Raw genomic sequence first — 17,913 nt, forward strand, 5'->3', positions numbered from 1 at the left:
AGTTTTGCCTGCTGCTCTTAAGAGTAAAAAGCATTCCCTGGGAGCTGCTCATGAACTAGTTTTGGTTGATGAGGCTTGCCAATCCTTTTCACAGAACAGTTTCAGTTAGTGCATTTATCTCATCCTTCATCTTCAGGTATGACTGAAAACTGTTTTGTCCACATAAAAATTATTACAATTGTGACAAAGAGACACTTCAAAGATCAGGATAAATCCTGTGCATGCATAAAGCACAACCCACAAAATATAAAACTGTATTGGGTTTGCGTGGCAAGGTTTTGGTAGCAGGAGGAGTACAGGGGTGGCTTCTGTGAGAAGATGCTAGAAGCTTCCCCAACATCCAATAGAGCCAATGCCAGCCAGCTTCAAGATGGACCCGCCGCTGGCCAAGGCCGAGCCCATCAGCGATGGTGGTAGTGCCTCTGGGATAACAGATTTAAGATGGGAAAAAAGTTGCTGGGGCACAGAAACTGCAGCAAAGAGAGGAGTGAGAAGATGTGAGAGAAACAACTCTGCAGACCCCCAGGTCAGTGAAGAAGGAGGGGGAGGAGATGCTCCAGGCGCCAGAGCAGAGATTCCCCTGCAGCCCGTAGGGAAGACCATGGTGAGGCAGGCTGTCCCCCTGCAGCCCAGGGAGGTCCACGGTGGAGCACATCTCCACCTGCAGCCTGTGGAGGACCCTACACCGGAGCAGGTGGGTTCCCAAAGGAGGCTGTGGCCCCGTGGGAAGCCCACGCTGGAGCAGGCTCCTGGCAGGACCTGCGGATCTGTGGAGAGAGGAGCCCACGCTGGAGCAGGTTTTCTGGCAGGACTTGTGACCCCGTGGGGGACCCACGCTGGAGCAGTCTGTGCCTGAAGGACTGCAGCCTGTGGAAGGGACCCACGCTGGAGCAGTTTGTGAAGAACTACAGCCTGTGGGAAGGACTCATGTTGGAGAGGTTCATGGAGGACTGCCTCCCATGGGAGGGACCCCACGCTGGAGCAGAGGAAGAGCGTGAGGAGTCCTACCACTGAAGAGGATGGAGTGGCAGAGACTGTCCAACTGACCACAATCCCCATTCCCTGTCCCCCTGCACCCCGGGGGGGAGGGTGGGGGGGAGGGCTGGTAGACAATTTGAGAGCGAAGCTGTGCCCAGGAAGAAGGGAGGGGTGGGGGAAGGTGTTTCAAGATTTGGTTTTATTTCTCATTACCCTACTCTGGTTTGATTGGCAATAAATTAAGTTAATTTTCCCTAAGTTGAATCTGTTTTGGCTGTGACAGTAATTGGTTCAGTGATCTCTCCCTGTCTTTATCTCAACCCATGAACCCTTTGTTACATTTTCTATCCCCTGTCCAGTTGAGGAGGGGGAGTGATAGAGCAGCTTTGGTGGGCACCTGACATCCAGCCAGGGTCAACACACCACAAAAACATTCCTGTTTGTGTATGCACAGAAAGGAAAGAACTGCTGTCCACTAAAAAAAAAAAAAAAAAAAAAAGAGAGAGAAGAATTAAGAACTTTCTTTCCAAGGATATTTCCAGTTCCACCTTTACAGAAATAAGAAGTAGAGTTTGTATACACATAACTGTGCATATGCATGTCCCATATTTACTGAAACCAAGTGTTGAATAAGTTCAGCCCATTAAATGGGTATGGCCCATTGCTGTTTCTGAACGGTAAAATTATTTTAATGCCAGATCAAAAGAGAAGCGGGGGGGGGTGGGGAAGAGACACATACAGCTTTTCCACCAATGTCTCACTGTTTTTTACTCACACATTGGTGGTTACAGGGCATGTAACTACTGCAGTAGAAGCACATCTTCACTCCAGAGCTACACACTGGGAAAAAGCTTCTGCTAGGTGAAGCTCTGTGGCGCATGGGCAGAAAGACTATATAGCTGCTGGCAGAAGACTCACATCAAGACTTTTTGGTGCACATTACCCTTCACTATCTTTGCAGGATTCCTTCCAGACACCACCAAGTTGCAGCCCTTCAGCATCAACAGCAGAAGTAGTAAGTAGGGGCTTAACAGATTTGGCACCTTCATTACAAGGTAAATGAAAGGGGTACCACTTGCTCTCCTCCAGCTCTTATTACCCTCCCCATTGGCCAGGCATCCTCTTGACTGTTGCTACAGCTGTTAATATCAGTAGTAGGGTGGATCAACTGCTACAACTGCTAAAGAATCTGAAGTTTAGTCTATTTCCAAAATCTAAATCCAAACTTTCAAGAGAAAAAGGAGACAATCTTTTAAAAGGAGCTTTACACTCTTTCAACACGCACATGACATAGAGCACCACTGTTACTCAGCTGGAGGACCAAATGGTTTCTACAAGATCACATACAGAGACTGGGACAGAGACCAGATTTAAGACCAGGTCTCTGAAACCCCTCTGGACCAATTTCCTTTTCTTTCCTTGTCTGTTGGCTTCCTGCCCATCTCTAGCTCATCTAGCCCCCACACAAAAGCAAGTGCTCTCTGTTCTCTGGCACTTCAGCCTCCACTCTCCTGACAAATGCAGCAAGCCAAACACAGCCAGCTACACTCAGTGCAGCTAATAGGTATTCAGCATAAGGATCCACGTTCTACTAGCAGAAAGGATGTCACAGTAGGGAACATAAAGTCTCCAAGTCTTACAGTGATATCTGCGTAGAGTGATCTGCCATACATCCGCTTGTATTCTGTACGTATGTCCAGCAGGTCAACCTCGCTGCGTGACACCATGATTCGAATCAGAGTTCTGTCTTTTGTTCCCGCTCCCTGAAACAAAAAAACCCAACAATATAATGTATTAATAAATTGTGGAAATGCTGGATGATACAGCACTAGTAAAAAAATTAATATAAATCATCACTCCACAAACGGCCGTTTACTAGCATAACGCATTGACTTCAATAAGCTTGAACAGAATTTGGCCTATCATCCTTTAATAAATTAAATTTACTGGTAGGACACTAACAGTCATTTCTCTGCACAAGAACAGTTAGGAAGAAAAAAAGGGGGGGGGTGTCAGAGGGACAGGGAGTCAGGAAAGTTTGGTGAGTTTAATTGCCTATTTATTTACTTCAGCTAGATATCCCTACTTAAAAACATACCAATTTCAATGAGTCTTAAGCATATTTGTGTTTTACCAAATGAAGACTTTTGTTGTTTCAGGTATGGCTGTATACATCTCTTTGTTAAGTGGATCAAATTAACTAGATTTTCCCAGCCTTTCATAATAATGACTACATCTTGTTAGTCATCTGCCCACTCAAAAATGTAATACCTTCAGCTGAACAATTCATCCCAACGAGCTGTACAAGCATTAAAAAAAAAAAAACACCCCAAAAAACCACTAAACCCACACTATAAGTTTATGTATCTTGTTACAGGCACCTACCTTCATAGCCTTCTGTAATCTCTCTGCAAAAAAAGCAGGTGTGTTCTTGAGGCACTTAACTGCAAAAAGAAACAGTATCACAGAAATCAGGTATTCCTCCTCAGTCAGAACTCACAGTCATTTTCTGAGCTTACCCTAGATAGTCACATGCTTTATTTTTCAATAAACATACACTCGATACAATGCAGCTTCCACTCCTTCAGTTAGTCACTGAAATAATTTTTAATCCGAACAGTAGCTGCAATAAAGTTAAAGAACCTACTACACTTCATGGCTCAAAGCAAACTTTTCTGTCACTAGAAACCATCTAGCATGAGGCAGCCATAATGAATCTTTAAAGTTTAATGACCAGATTCTTGCTTATGAAGGGAAAAGAGGGCATAGGCAGGAGGCAGAAGGCTTGAAGGAACACATAGCTAGTGGTGTTCCTGGCTTTTTCTTAGTTTAAGAACTTTTAGGCCATGCATCTGCAAGGTATGAAAAATTAAAGTGCTACCCTAACACAAGTTGGGAAGCCACCTATGACAGAAACCTCACCCTTATTTTGAAGTTAGTTACACTTTTTTTTTTAGCCACAAAGTTCACCAGAACTCCTGAAAAATTCTTGACATGCTTATGTAGTAATGACTGGATTTTATATTTAATTAGCACAGTTTATTAGAAATCTGAAAGAGCAAAATCTAAATCAAATTACTGTCATGTTAATCAGGATAATGAAAGAATTCTCCATCACTCATCAGAATTAAAATCTATATATTGATCCTATATTGGTTACAAGTGAACAATCATGCAATCTGTGGCAAACTACACAGAAAACAAACCACACCTGGCATATTTTATAGCACAAAAAGGTATCAAAAGCAATCATGTAAAATCAATACAGAACAAAAGGGGTAAACCTAAACAAGTATTTCACAGCAACACACATACTATATAGGAAAAAGTACTTTTCTGAATAGGAAAATGTAGATGAGAGATAGCAGTTCACCACGCACAACTATCAATGATATACAATTTAAAAACAAATGACAAATGAAATGCATGTTTATTCATCACTGTATTTAGCTAAACAACACACTTGCACTTTTAAGATGTTTGAAGATGTTATTATAAGTTACCAGTTGTACAATCCAGAAAGCTTTAAAGAAAGTGAAATTAAATATTTGCAATTAGAAAACTGTTTTTTCCTGAAAATAAGGTTCACAGAACAAATGATGCTAACATCAACCAACATAGATATATATGTGTGTATATAAACATATAAATAAAAAAAAAAACAAACCAAAATCTATTCAAGGAGTTATTCAGTGAATATTAATGACAATTCTTGCTCAAAAGGCTATTGACTTGTTTGCAAGCTACAGTCCCAATTCTGAATCTGTATCTACATGGAGACCTGTCAAGTGACTGCAAAGCTCCATGAAGTCAAAGGACTTCCAAACTCTGACAGTACAGTTTCTTCGCCAAGGTGATATCTTTCTACAAACACTGGGAAATACTTCTTTTCCCCAAGTTTGGTTTTCTAACAATACTTTTTGAGGTGACAGATTCTGAATCCTGGAAAAGGTCTGCAAATGTATCACATCAACAGAGTTGGACCCAGTTTGGGTCATGAAAAGACCACGATAGTGACAGCTTGGCCAAGCAGAGCAAGAACAATAGTTACATAGTTCACACATGCACAAGACAGGAGTGAAAAAAAGATGCTTTTAAAATTGATTCCCATTTTGCAGGATTTTGTTAGAAACTACCATGAAAAAAATCTGCTGTGACTGAGCGAAATGTCTTCTCCCATCTTGTTTCCACATGATGCAAAGTACATTTTTCCTATTTTGGTAGGATCTTTTTTGGATTTGCTTTTTTTTTTTTCTTACATCACTTTTCTAGCTATTACCACATTCACAACCAAAGAACAACACTTTTAAAGCAGCAGCTCTAGGTATCACAGTAAATTCACAGTAATAAACAGAAAAAGAAATGGAGATGTAAAGAAGCAGTCTTGTCCAAGGGACAAGAGACAAAAGACAAGAGAGAGAGAAAGAGGTCCACAATTTCACGTAGAATAAAACATTCCAAATAAAACTACTGCACAACAACTTGAGGCCTTGTCCCAACCTCATGAAAACTAATGACTACCTCCCAAAGGACAATAGTAGACCCGAGGTAAGTCTTTGCTCTTCAGAAGTACTTAAAAAAGAAAGATTTAACAAAGCTGTAACCACAGGAAAGGTGGAAAAATAACCTCTCTGCAATCAAATTTAAGTTTTCTTTCTACTAAAAGGAGATAGAGGTAACTAATTGGAGGGTTAATGCCTATATTTTGCTTGATTTCCAAAGCTGTCCCAAATACCCCATTCTCACTGACTCAGCGTTTGGTACAAGTTCTCATCACTTCTTAAAACAATGCCAAGTACAGTTAATAATTCTCTCCTCACTTTAACATGTGACATTTAAATTCTGCAGCTGCCTGAAGCAAAAGCTTCATCTGTCATTTTAAGGTAAATTAAGTGCCCTGCTTTACTAACCACAAGTGACTTCACAGAAAGCTCAATGTAAAAAGCAGAAAACTGGAATTATTACTATGAACATCATCCTTAGCTGGAGTCACAGACACCACCATCTCAGCCAGTTGTAGTGGAATACCAGGAACGAACTTGCTAAGATGACACATACCTACTGCCAGCATGCCCTTTTCCAGGTCTCCAGACATTTCACGACATATACTTTTTTCAATGTCCCGATTACACATCCTCTGGTACTCGCTGAAGACTGTTGATGAGAAAGAAAGATTTCAGGAGTCGGCCTCACAAAAAGAGGTGGTACTGGTGCTGCTTCATTTCAATCGCACTTCTGAACTTGATACTACAGTGTACTTACAGAACTTTTAACATCTCAAAGACTAATACTATGTTATCAACCACATTGTTCCACTGACATGTCATCATGCTCCTTCTAGCTTGTCTAGTTCTATCCATATTTTTAAAGGGCTAGACAAAGAAACCACTGTAAGGGAAACAGTGAAAACTCTTCTACGAAAGCTTTGTGTCAATAAAATTAAGAAGAAAACATTAAGGTTCTCACATACACCCCCATCTCTTTTCTCTCCATTAAGTGCCTCAATATGTAGCACATTTCAAAAGTTCTATGTAGTTACTAAAACATTTCCACCACTGGTATAACACCTAATCACCATCATGTAAAAGGGGAAGGGAAGGATTTCAAGTGTCTTGTGCACACACAAGCATGCAAAATTGAAACAATTCCAGTTTTTTGATTCTTTTATCAGAGAAACATTTGAACAAGTATGTCCACTCCCTGCTCTGATATTTAAGATGGTCATAATGTGTAGTTCTTATGTATCCTTTCCCTCAGCAGAATTCACCCTGCTTTTCATTGAGGTATCATTACATTCATTTTACAGATGGGGGAAATTCAGGTACAGAGCAGTGTTGTTTGTTTTTATCGTTACAGATATTATCATTTTTATCATTACACACAACAGAATGAAGTTACTGTCTGTGTAGAGGACACCATTACCTGCTCTGAGGTGGGCCCTGCTTCTTGCACACAGAATGGCATTGAATTTGGATTCATCAGTTCCTAGACGGTTCTCTCCAGCTGCATATAGCTCCTAAACACAGAAGGGAATTCACATTTCATTATTCAGAAAAGCAGTCAGGCTGAAAAGCTGAGTTACAGATCTGCTTCCTTACAGCCTCCCCTCCTTTTATACTTAGTCTGTGTACTGCTGGAAAACAGAAGCAAGCAATAAATAGCAACTAGTTCTAACCTTCCTACAATATGCTATGCTTGCAGTCTTCCTCACTTATTGAGGCATAAGTGCTCAAACACAAGAGCTCCAGATTATTAAAGAGGAAAAAACTGTTTAAAAAGTACCTGAAAATTGTTCTTCCTAACAGGGCTTACACCTAGCTTATAGTCTACACCTCTAGGTATGTTCTGTGATGTTCTTGTCTTTTGGCTAAGGCATACTATGTAGAAAGCTACTTACACTACTATTTATATGACAGTAGTGCGCTGAAACGATCCAGGGTTTTCTCTTTGCTACATGGTGAAGTGGAACGCACAAAAAAAAAAAGTAACGGGGCAAGAGTTACTAGGTCCAACTACCGTATTTGCCGTAAAAATCCAGAGTTCCTTAAATAACAGGCAAAGGCTAATGCAAGTGTTGAATAGATTAAAATTTAATCCACACACGCATCACCACAAATCTCTTTGGACCATTCCCTCAATAACCAGCACAATGGTGTCACCCAGCACCTGGAAAAGCCAGAGAGCTGACAGAATGTAAAATAAAAAACCCCTATGGACTCTATTCTCAAGAGCTTCATCTCTGTAATGGAGCTACATGGCTCCAGCGCTCTGTCAGGGCTTTTCGTATCACTTCCAACCACTGAAACATAAGCACTACATCAGAAGTCACAAGGTGTCCAAAACTAAGAGTAAGCAGAAACCATACAGTCAAATTTCAGTGTATTGAGTTGACTATACTTAGAAATTATGAAGAATTTTTACTGACCTGCACATCTTTTTGGACAAGAGACATGTCAACACTTGTACTTTCATCTCTGTTTCCCTGAAAGAATTTGAAGATACAAAAGTGTCACTGGTGGGGCTTTTGGGGGTTTGTTTTGTTTTGTTTTTAAAAAAAACCAAAACAAAACCTACAAACACACACAAAACCCCCAAACTCTAAAACCCTGGCATGCAAGTACCTGAGAAAGTGAAATTAAAAGCCTCTGAAAGTGTCCAGATGTGTCACTTTTTATTGCTTCCTCCAGAGTTTTCTTAAATTCTAGAAGAGACACACAGTCATGAAACATCACACACCCCTGTTCATTTCCTAAATTCATATTGTCAGTCAGTGATTAAGGAAGAAAAGGAAGAAAATTTTGATGGAACTGTAACAAATCTAACCTGCTTTATAGACTCTGTTGAGTTCCTGAATATGCTCATTACTGCGAGAAGCTAAGATTTCAATGAGACAATTTTCATCTGTGCCAACACCCTAAAACAAAGCATAAGAGAAAACACACTCTTCAGATTCTCATCTTACTTCTACAACCTAGTATAAAGAAATGTAATAAAATTATACAACGAAATACAATTCAGAATATAATCTTATAGGAGAAGTCAAAGCAAGTAGTTTAAATGCTACTTATAACATGTTTCCAAGACACAGATATGTATTAAAGATACAAATTGAACAGATAATTAAAATAATTATGAAAACAAAATTTCATTTTAAAACGTCATAATCCACACCAGATTTTAGGCATTTTAAGAATCAATTTTTTCTACCATTAAAGATGAATTTGTTAATTCTAATAGGTAACTTTCACTAACTTACAGATAGCAGTTGCAATTACAATACAGCTAATATTATTTCATCCTCCTAGCTACTTTAAAATTGCGGCCAAAGAACATGTAAATATACGTACTGACTCAGTAATGGAAATATTTTATTTCACTGTCATTTAAACACTGACTTGACATACATATGTTTGACCTGTTTTTATTTTAAAAACTTAAATGTTAATAAAATATTCTGATTGCTTTAAGGAGAAAGTACTTAATACTTCCATAATATTTTAGAAAAGGTTCAGCAAGGGCTAGGAAAATAGGCTTTTGAGGTGGGGGAAAAGATAAATAGAAGGCACACCCTGCTCAAAATCTTTATGAACCTAGTTTTCAGAACTATTCTTGAGCACTCAATGTAAAGTCACTTGAAACTCCATGTTGAGCTGTATTATCATCAGTTCCATCACAGCTCAAAGCAAAAACCCAGAAACAAAGGCACGCCATGCAGTAGCTGGCTTAGAAGAGAGCCGCTTTAGTGGCTTGCTCCAGACTGTGTAATAAATGAACTGCAGAGACTGTTAGAACTCAGTTTCTGCCTTTTTTTGTGTATTTATTTATAAATACATTTTTGTTACAACACAAACCTATTAAATAGTCTTTACCTTTAACCTATGGGAATAACATTTCACAATTTTACTATCATATACCTCCAAGAAACAGGGTACAGATCAGTCAAACAGTGGGTTGAATATCTGGATGGAGAGGAAGCAATATAAGTTCAAGCTTTTAAATTACTACCAAAAATTTTATCAGCTCAAATATTTCCTCTATCTTATAAATTTGTATCCCCTACACAAACCTTTATAGCTTCCTTGATTTCATAAGCATCAAACATGACAGGTGTCTTCATCATTGCTAAGATTGTCCTCTCAAAGTTACCTGATAGCTCAGACTTGAGATCCTTGATCAAATCCTAATAAGAAGTAAAAACAAGGAAAAAATGCATAAAGACCAAAACTGACAAATGTAAGCACCAAAATTGTGGAGTTTAATTAGAATTCTTTATGCGTAAGCGTCAATAATGTATCTTAAAAGTAAAGCTCTGAAGTTCCACTTAACAACACTAAATCCAGCGTAACTGTAACATGTACATCTAGGTAGTTAAGGTCCAATTAAACAGACTGCACAGACCAATCAAAGTAATCATCTAGCAGAGAAACTGCTTTATAAGTTTCATCTGAAACACTGCATGAAAAAGTCAAGAGTGGGTAAAAGCAGAACCCTAAACAGGCTATGACTTGTGAACCATCTTCCCCTTAAGCAACTTCCACTCTTTTTTTCCAAACACTGTCTTCTGACTTCTAGTGAAGTCACTTTCTTCTTCCTTCTGTTCTCATGACGTATTTACCTTTCCATAAGCAGTTTTGAAGGATAGGATGATCTGCTGGCGTTGCTTGTTTGAACGACTTCCAAGACAATCGATAATAGCCTGCTCATCGGTTCCTGTACATGCACACAGACACCACAGAATGAGCACGAGTGTCAAGTGAGGACTCAGCTTTCTGTTTCGATTTGATCCTATCTCTCCTAAGCCCAACCAAAGGACATGTATGCCTTTAATTCATCTACAGTATCTCCTCTTGTATACAACCACAGAACTTCAAGCTCTACCTCCCAATCATAAAAAACACCAACTCCAAAACCAAATACTAAACTCGGGATGTTGTTTATGCCTACATGAACTCCAATAATTCTTCTGATAACCAAGGACAACCACATGTGAAGTAGCCCACTCAGTACACATGTAACAATGGAGAAAGATCAGTGCTGAATCAAAGCTGCAATTCTACTTTTAACTGAAATGTAAATCCACAGACTGCTCACCGAGTCCCTTCATGGCCTTCCTTAAGACTTCTGCATCCCTCAGAGGATCAAATCCCGGTGCATCGGTGACTGTGCCTCGGCTCCCATGCTAAGATCAGACCAAGGTGAGTTGCATATTAGTGTTAATCAGTAAAAGACTGTGTTTTACTACTTAGGAAAGATGACCACCGATGCCAATTTTCTTTTTGTTAGAAAAGTAACAGAAAACTCAAAGAAAACTCCACCTTAAACAATTTGTTCATTTCTATACCCAAATTATGAGAAAATGCAAGGTCAAGAAAGTTCACTGATATTAAAACTGCTGTCCAATTAATTACGGTTTGATGAGACTATATATACAACTGGCAGTACTTTGTTAAGTTAGGAAAGGCAAATTTCATTAAATTTGAATTCATGTCAACTCTTGAATAATAAACCAGCACTTGTTTCAAGCCATATGAGCCTATATTGCTTGCATTTGGAAAGCATCCATCTATCTCTTCAGCCAAACTCCTTTTCATGGCTTTTTTTTCAATTTTAGGGTTGGTTTACACTTACATACACAACAAAAATATAGAGAAACATATACATGGTCACATCTCAAAACAAAAGCACTGAATGGTCTTACTGTTACAGGAGAGACTGTAGGCCCTGCAGCTCCTGGGTAAGAGGGCATAGAAGGATTCACGGCTGGGCCTGCTGGGTAGTTTGGCATAGGCTGCTGCCCTGGGTAAGTTGCTGGTGGTTGTCCTGGATAGCCCACAGGCTGCTGACCAGGTGGTGGTGTGGGCTGGCCTGGCACAGTGCCACCTGGGTATCCTGGGTAAGGTGGCATTCCTGATGTTGGATTTCCTCCAGGTGGAGGATATCCTCCGTAAGAGGGCTGTTGTCCTGATGGAGGTTGCCCAAAGCCACCTGGAGGGACTGGGGGATAACCCCCAGGTGTTGAAGGATATATGCCTTGTGGTACGTTTGTCCCTCCAAAGGTCCCTGCCAGGTTAGATGCCTGCAATGACAGCCAATAAAGCAAGAGATGGGAAGGTGTACAAATGGTTGAGTTTCATTAGTGTGCTTAATACAATACAACCTTCCTCGCCACCAACACAGACAGGTAGTTCTGCATCCGCAAAAGACCTTTACAATAATCATGTCTTACTAGCGAGCAAGATGGAAGAAAACCTGTATTCAGTTGACTCTTGCTCTACTGTAATCATCAGCTGCCATACATCAAGAAGCAGAACCAAAAAACACATACCTGCCACTGCATCCAGCATTACACACCACTCACATAGAAGAGTGCCAATAGCCACACACCTCTTATTCTAAAAACTTAGCCAATTAATCCCAGCAACATAAACAGACTTCTCTGTCCATGGCTGCCTTACATGACCACAGCATTTTCTGAGTACAGGGATTTACTACGAGCAACCTCTGGCTGTTCTGCAATGCACTAGATGCATTAGTAGTTTACAACTAGCAAGAGTTCCTGGACTACATTTGGAAAGACTTCTGCAGAAACTGCCACAAAGATACTCCACTCCACATGCAGTATCATCTTCCCATGTGAGACACTTGGACCCTCTTCTACAGAGGAACCAGAAGAACTGACATTTGACAACTGCAGTGTTCTCAGAAGCTAGTTGCTGTGGATATTGGTATGTGCACCCTAGATAGTTTGATGCTCATTTTGACTGCTGGCTGCCAAATCACTTCATTTAATCATTGCCTCAGAAAGGCATCTGTAATGCAAATGTCTTCCTACAAACTGTGCATTCGTTATGCAGCATAAGAGATTTCTGAAGACTAAGTTGTCAGAAGTGTCACTCACTTCTACTCTATGCAAAAAAAAAAGTCACACTGGAAACATCTGCAATCTGTTAAACATCAGTGCTTATAAGAGACAGCTGATCCCATATTCTTTTCAGGAATGAGTCATTGATTCCTCAAATTGCACAGCCTTGTTCCTTATTCAGACTGGCCATAATCCAGGTAACAGGCAAAATCTGGACTGTGTTTGCCAATGTGAATATATTAACAGTGGACGCTCAGTGTTAATAGTCTGTTCCCCTATTCCTCTGCACAGCAGAAGCCAAGTTATATTAATTTTATGTCCATGACTTTCGAAGTTAGGCTCTTAAATCAACATTTAACTAGTGGTCTGCTTTCCTAAAATAAGGAATAGCTTGCAGTAACCATTTTCTTCAATAGATATTGAATGTTCAACACCTAAACAGACTAGACATAAAGGCACGGAACGCGAGCGATAAATTTCTCAGTGGCAATGCCAGAAACACATCTTTGCACTTAAGGAAGTCACAGTAAAACACATTAAATGAAAGCAAACTCACCATTCCAGCCATGTAGTTGGGATTGAACTGATTGGCATAGCCAGCCACGTTTTCTAGACCAATCGGAGGTGGATTTGAAGGTGGATAGGCAGCACCACCCCAAGGACTGCTACCTGAAATCAAACACAGCTGTGCTGAAACAAGACACTACACCTTTTTAAAGTTACTACTTACGTTTCTAATGTAATGTCTGTTCAACACTAGCAGTTTGGGAGAAGGAAAATCAACTGAAGAGGTGCAGAGTAGCAGTGCAATTATGATATAAAGAGAAGCCTCACTGGATATTTCTAATCACGTTAGTTACCATTGAATCTATAAGTTCTCATTTAAAACAACTCTAAACATATTTGAAGGTTAACACTCAAGAATTAATATTGTAAACACCGTATTTTGCCTACAGAGTAGTTTCTCTTAAACTACAAAGTTGTCTGGGTATTCCAGTAGGAAAATATTATTAATTCCTTTTAGGCTGCTAATTTGAGAGATGTCTACAGAGCATGACACAGTACATTCACAGCTACCCAAGTCACAAAACTTGGCTGTGCACAGCAGTACAGTCTTGTCTGCACAGCAGTCTAAGCAAGCCAGAATAGTCTGCTGAGAAGTAGGATTTATCCTCCCAAGCTAGTCTGGCTTCTCACTGTACACTGCTTCCCCTTCCCGAGTTAGCTTGCCTAACTCCACATTTCACCACACCCCTGTGACTCCAGTTCTTTCTTTCTACCAACAATACTAACAAATGTAAAGTTCATTACTAACAACTATAAAGTTCAGCCTGATACCAAACAGTAGTTATATATTTCATCAGCTTTGTATTATTATAATTTATATCCTTTTTAACAGCCGTCTCCCTTCTATATACAACCATCTGCCTAAAAACAGTGACTTAGGGATAATGTCATAATTAAAGCCCTAATTTTTTGTGGGATATGGTTTTAAACTGTGTGACTGATTTCTCCCCATACTCATTTTTCTCACCAGCTGCGTTCAAGACTCAGTACTGACAGGACACCGTTCCCTGACATTTATTAATTTAAGTCAAATTATGACCATCTCCTAGTGCTGTGTGCTTCATTTGAGGTGAATGAAAACGGACCTTATGTGAGCACATGGTAGAGTACCCATATTATATAAATCAGAATCCCCAGCCAAGATAAAATAGGACTTAACAAGAGAGCACAGGAAGCTTCAGTGAGTCACGAAAACGCTGCCCAGTCTTGTTCTTCCCCCATGCCACCCTTCCATTCCAGATAGGACCACCACTGCCATTTAATGTTTACTTCACCTAAACAACTTACCTGGGGCTGCTGGTGGATATCCACCCGCCGGGGGATAGCCAGGGTAGCTCATTGCAAAGATCTGAAAAGTATGTGTGATACAATCATTTTCTGTAATGCTTCACTAATTACACCACATAAAATTAACAGGCAACATGTTTGCAGTAGTCAGTTACCAAAATTTAGACAAACTGCACAAGTCACCCAGGCTTTTCCCTGGGAAACTTCTTACCATTTCCTTTTGCTGGACCAATAAACATGTTCAGATTATCTAAACAGTTGTACTGTCACTCCTCAGTCTATTTTTTCTTACTCATTTCAGTTACTACTTACTGCTCACTTTGTCTATTATGTTGTTAAGGATGTATTACTTGAAAATGCTTACTTTATTGTGCTATTAAAGTCTCCAGAAGTTTGCAAACTATACAGAACAGTCTTATTAATCAAGAGTAGAAAATCTTCTGACAAACAAGCTACATCTTCCAAGTGAGTAATTGTATGAGAAGTGTTAGAAGGCATTTAAACGCCAACGTCTGCAAAAGCGTAAGGTCAGAGTAAGAAGCAGAAGGGATACACTTCATCCTTACAGCATCACCATAAAAAATGAAGGGTTTACTGAGAGGATAAGGTCACTAGAACAAATTGGATCTCTCAAAGTTGATAGTGCCTCTGTCAGCACAGAAGTGGACAAAGTCATTAGCTGTCCAAAACAGAAGGGGAGGTCAAAAAGGACGGATAGCTAAATGAAGGACAAAACAACAATCATTTTCCAGAATACAGAAAGCCTTATTTTAAACAGAACAACTACCAGGAATAATGATAAAAGTAACTCAAGGAGCTTGTTGCAGATGAAGAAAACATCCACAATCAGTGTTAACTTTTTCAAGGTTATTTTTAGTGACAATCCCTAGTCTATTTTTAAACTGGTGTGCAAACAGTATCCCTTGCCTTTCTTTCCCCTAAAGCACTGCCTTTTGCATCTGGCTTGTTTTGCTGTGTTTTGGATTTCAGCTATGGAGTTTTGGTTTGGGTTTGGTTTGGGGGGTGCTGGTTTTGTGGGATTGTTTTTGTTTTGCATAATCATGTTAACTTCCCTTTCTGGTTTGCATGGCTCTTTTGCGTAGCAACAGTGGAATGGAAAAACACTTTTTTTTTTTTTTTTTTAAAAAGGAAAATACAACTGAGAAATCTTGAATTTATTTTAAAACTGTTTGGACTTCATGTTGCATGTACTCATTTAAATTTAAAAATAAACTAGCGGAAATTACAACAAACAGAGCAGACTAAAAGTTATAACCCTACCTTACGTTTACTCCAGTGCGTAAAGTTTCCAACAGACTCAACAAGTAAGTGAACACAGTTTCGCAGCATTAGAAAAAGCATGTTTACCAGTAAATCTATATGGGATGCCTTTAACTGGAAAAAAAAAACTATTTCTGTGTATGCAAATTTAACTACTGCCCTTCCATTTGTGCCATTTGTTCATTCTCCATCCCCCCCTACAAACAGAAGTGTGAAGTGGGATCAGCCAGGAGTATAACCATTACCCCAACATCACACCCTTTTCCTCTTCCAATGGGTGTAACAGAGTTAACAATTCACAGAGCTCCACACATGAGGAAACCAAGCAGGACACACAGCTAGGAAACTTGCTGACATTTTACAGAATCAGGCTTTAAATCAGTAAACTGTCAATCACAAATGGCGAGATTTAAACCTCAAGAAAGGTCTGGGGAAGTCAAAGCCACCTACAACCGTCATGGCCCAATTCTGCATATTCAACTGTAAGAATAGACTACAGATTAGCTAACATGACACCATCCATAACCAGATTATATCTGAAGGGTAAAGGCTCACAGAAATTTTTACATCATATGAGATGCTTACAAGATGCTCTCGATAGCATGGTAAATGTATTTCCCACATTCCCTTCAGCCCTGGTTTCCAATGAGATCTTTCACTGCAGTGCTATCTAGGAGTTTTGGAATAACTTAAACATCAAGGCTGCTGAAAAGATGACAAGCTTTTCATTATACATGCACTCCTCTACATGACTAAGCTCTATGTAATTTTTCATTGCATATGAAAACACAGTGCATAAGACCTACAGCACCAAATCCAGCATAAAATTACTGTGCAATATACACAAGAGGGCACAACCTCCACACACAGAAGACATCAGGGAGATCAAGTTTATTTTTCCAGGTGTGCCCAATGGCATACCCTACATTTAGATTTGGTTCCTATCTGTGTCCCTTTTTAATGCTAGAAGCTAAATCTTGGAAATAGGTCTCTCATGGTCATCCCTGTAGTTCTGCAAAATAATGAATTTTTACTTTTGAATATTCAGTGATGCTAAATAAAGAGCATAAAGGTACGGCAGCAGCTGCATGGGGTCTTTTTCAATGCTCTAGAGGGACAGTGTTCCAGCCTGAACATCTTCAAAATGTCACCGCACTTCACTGCAACTTTACAGAACTTGATAAAGCTGAACACTTTATTAAAGTAGATGCAAATATGGTTATAAAACCCATCCAAAGAACACTTGGAAGATATTGCTATCCCAAGGGAATCATAACTGCTGGAGGCAATGCCTGCTGTTACGAATACAAGGACTGTTAAACCCCCCCAAAGCTCATGAGGCCAAAAAGCAAAAATTCAACATTTCTGATTAGGGCTGAAAGCAAAACACATATTCTCCTCCTCTGCTGGAAAAAGAGCAGGCGGCTTCCTCCCTCCTGGTGCTTGCCATGCTCCTATCAGCCTGCACACGCCTCCAGCGTTTGATTGCTGGAGGGAGCTGCCAGGCCCCCGCGTACGTGGCAGCAGGGGAGCTGCACAGCCTGCTGCCATCGCTGCCCACACTGCCAGCTCTGCTCCACTGCTGCCTCCGGGCAGGTACGGGTGCATGGGAGTGGAGACAGAACACGAAAAAAAATTTAAAAAAAAAATCAAGAGAAGGCAGCCTGGCAGTTCAGAGCCTCGATACATCAGTAATTTCCTTTACATAATAAAACATAGCCATGGTACTAAAATAAAGAAGAACAATTATTACTCAAGTCACTCAAAAAACAAACAAAAAACCCCTACAACCCAGATTCTTAGCACACATAATGCTTACTATTACATAATTGAAATAAATTTATTTTTTCTTCATGTGTAACCATAATTATTTTTATTTATTAGCTTCACGTGTAAATACAATAATGACAGGATACTAAAAAAAAATTATAAGATTCCTTTTCAATAAGGCTTTAGGTACAAATTTAAGGCAAAAAGGCTTGGGGGTTTTTTTTGTGGTAGAGGGTGGGGAGCAATGGGATAGGCGTTTTTTTCTTGCTTTTAATCCTATGCAGAACGTTCCTTTCAAATTGAAAAAAATATTAAAAGAGCCTTTAGCACTTAAAGCTGAGGTTAAGAAATAATGGCTAACCTCATTAGCAATCTGAAAAAAATGTTTATATATATACACGTTTCACTTGCTTCTTTTGAACACTGCATTTATCCAGGACTTTTCCAAGGGGAATTTCTCCCACACTGGTTTGATTCCAGGCAAACTAGATCCACAAACACACCGACTCACGTTCAAAAACTTCCCTCATCACCACCTTTTCCATGCTTCAAGTCTCTGTTGGCCATTTCTCTAACTTAGCAAATATTTAGCCCCCTAAGTTAACTTTCCCAACCATTCCCACAACCTTGTCTCCATTTCATCTTCTAAGCCCATCTTCCCAAATTTC

General features: G+C 39.7%; 1 protein-coding gene across 1 annotated transcript in view; it reads right to left on the reverse strand.

Moving 5' to 3' along the window:
- Nucleotides 1-17,913, reverse strand: part of ANXA11 (annexin A11) — a 28,150-nt gene that overhangs the window by 1,897 nt on the left and 8,340 nt on the right. The window contains exons 2-14 of the mRNA XM_069796188.1: nucleotides 14,195-14,255; nucleotides 12,897-13,009; nucleotides 11,177-11,554; nucleotides 10,570-10,657; nucleotides 10,094-10,188; nucleotides 9,545-9,658; nucleotides 8,302-8,392; nucleotides 8,100-8,179; nucleotides 7,904-7,960; nucleotides 6,901-6,994; nucleotides 6,037-6,132; nucleotides 3,364-3,422; nucleotides 2,619-2,741 (exon numbers count right to left, since the gene is read on the reverse strand). Coding sequence (XP_069652289.1) covers nucleotides 2,619-2,741; nucleotides 3,364-3,422; nucleotides 6,037-6,132; nucleotides 6,901-6,994; nucleotides 7,904-7,960; nucleotides 8,100-8,179; nucleotides 8,302-8,392; nucleotides 9,545-9,658; nucleotides 10,094-10,188; nucleotides 10,570-10,657; nucleotides 11,177-11,554; nucleotides 12,897-13,009; nucleotides 14,195-14,246 — 1,440 coding nt within the window. The 5' untranslated portion in view covers nucleotides 14,247-14,255. The remainder of the gene's footprint in view (nucleotides 1-2,618; nucleotides 2,742-3,363; nucleotides 3,423-6,036; nucleotides 6,133-6,900; nucleotides 6,995-7,903; nucleotides 7,961-8,099; nucleotides 8,180-8,301; nucleotides 8,393-9,544; nucleotides 9,659-10,093; nucleotides 10,189-10,569; nucleotides 10,658-11,176; nucleotides 11,555-12,896; nucleotides 13,010-14,194; nucleotides 14,256-17,913) is intronic.

This window comes from Haliaeetus albicilla, chromosome 11 (assembly GCF_947461875.1).
Source record: "Haliaeetus albicilla chromosome 11, bHalAlb1.1, whole genome shotgun sequence".
NCBI classification, from domain to species: Eukaryota; Metazoa; Chordata; class Aves; order Accipitriformes; family Accipitridae; genus Haliaeetus; species Haliaeetus albicilla.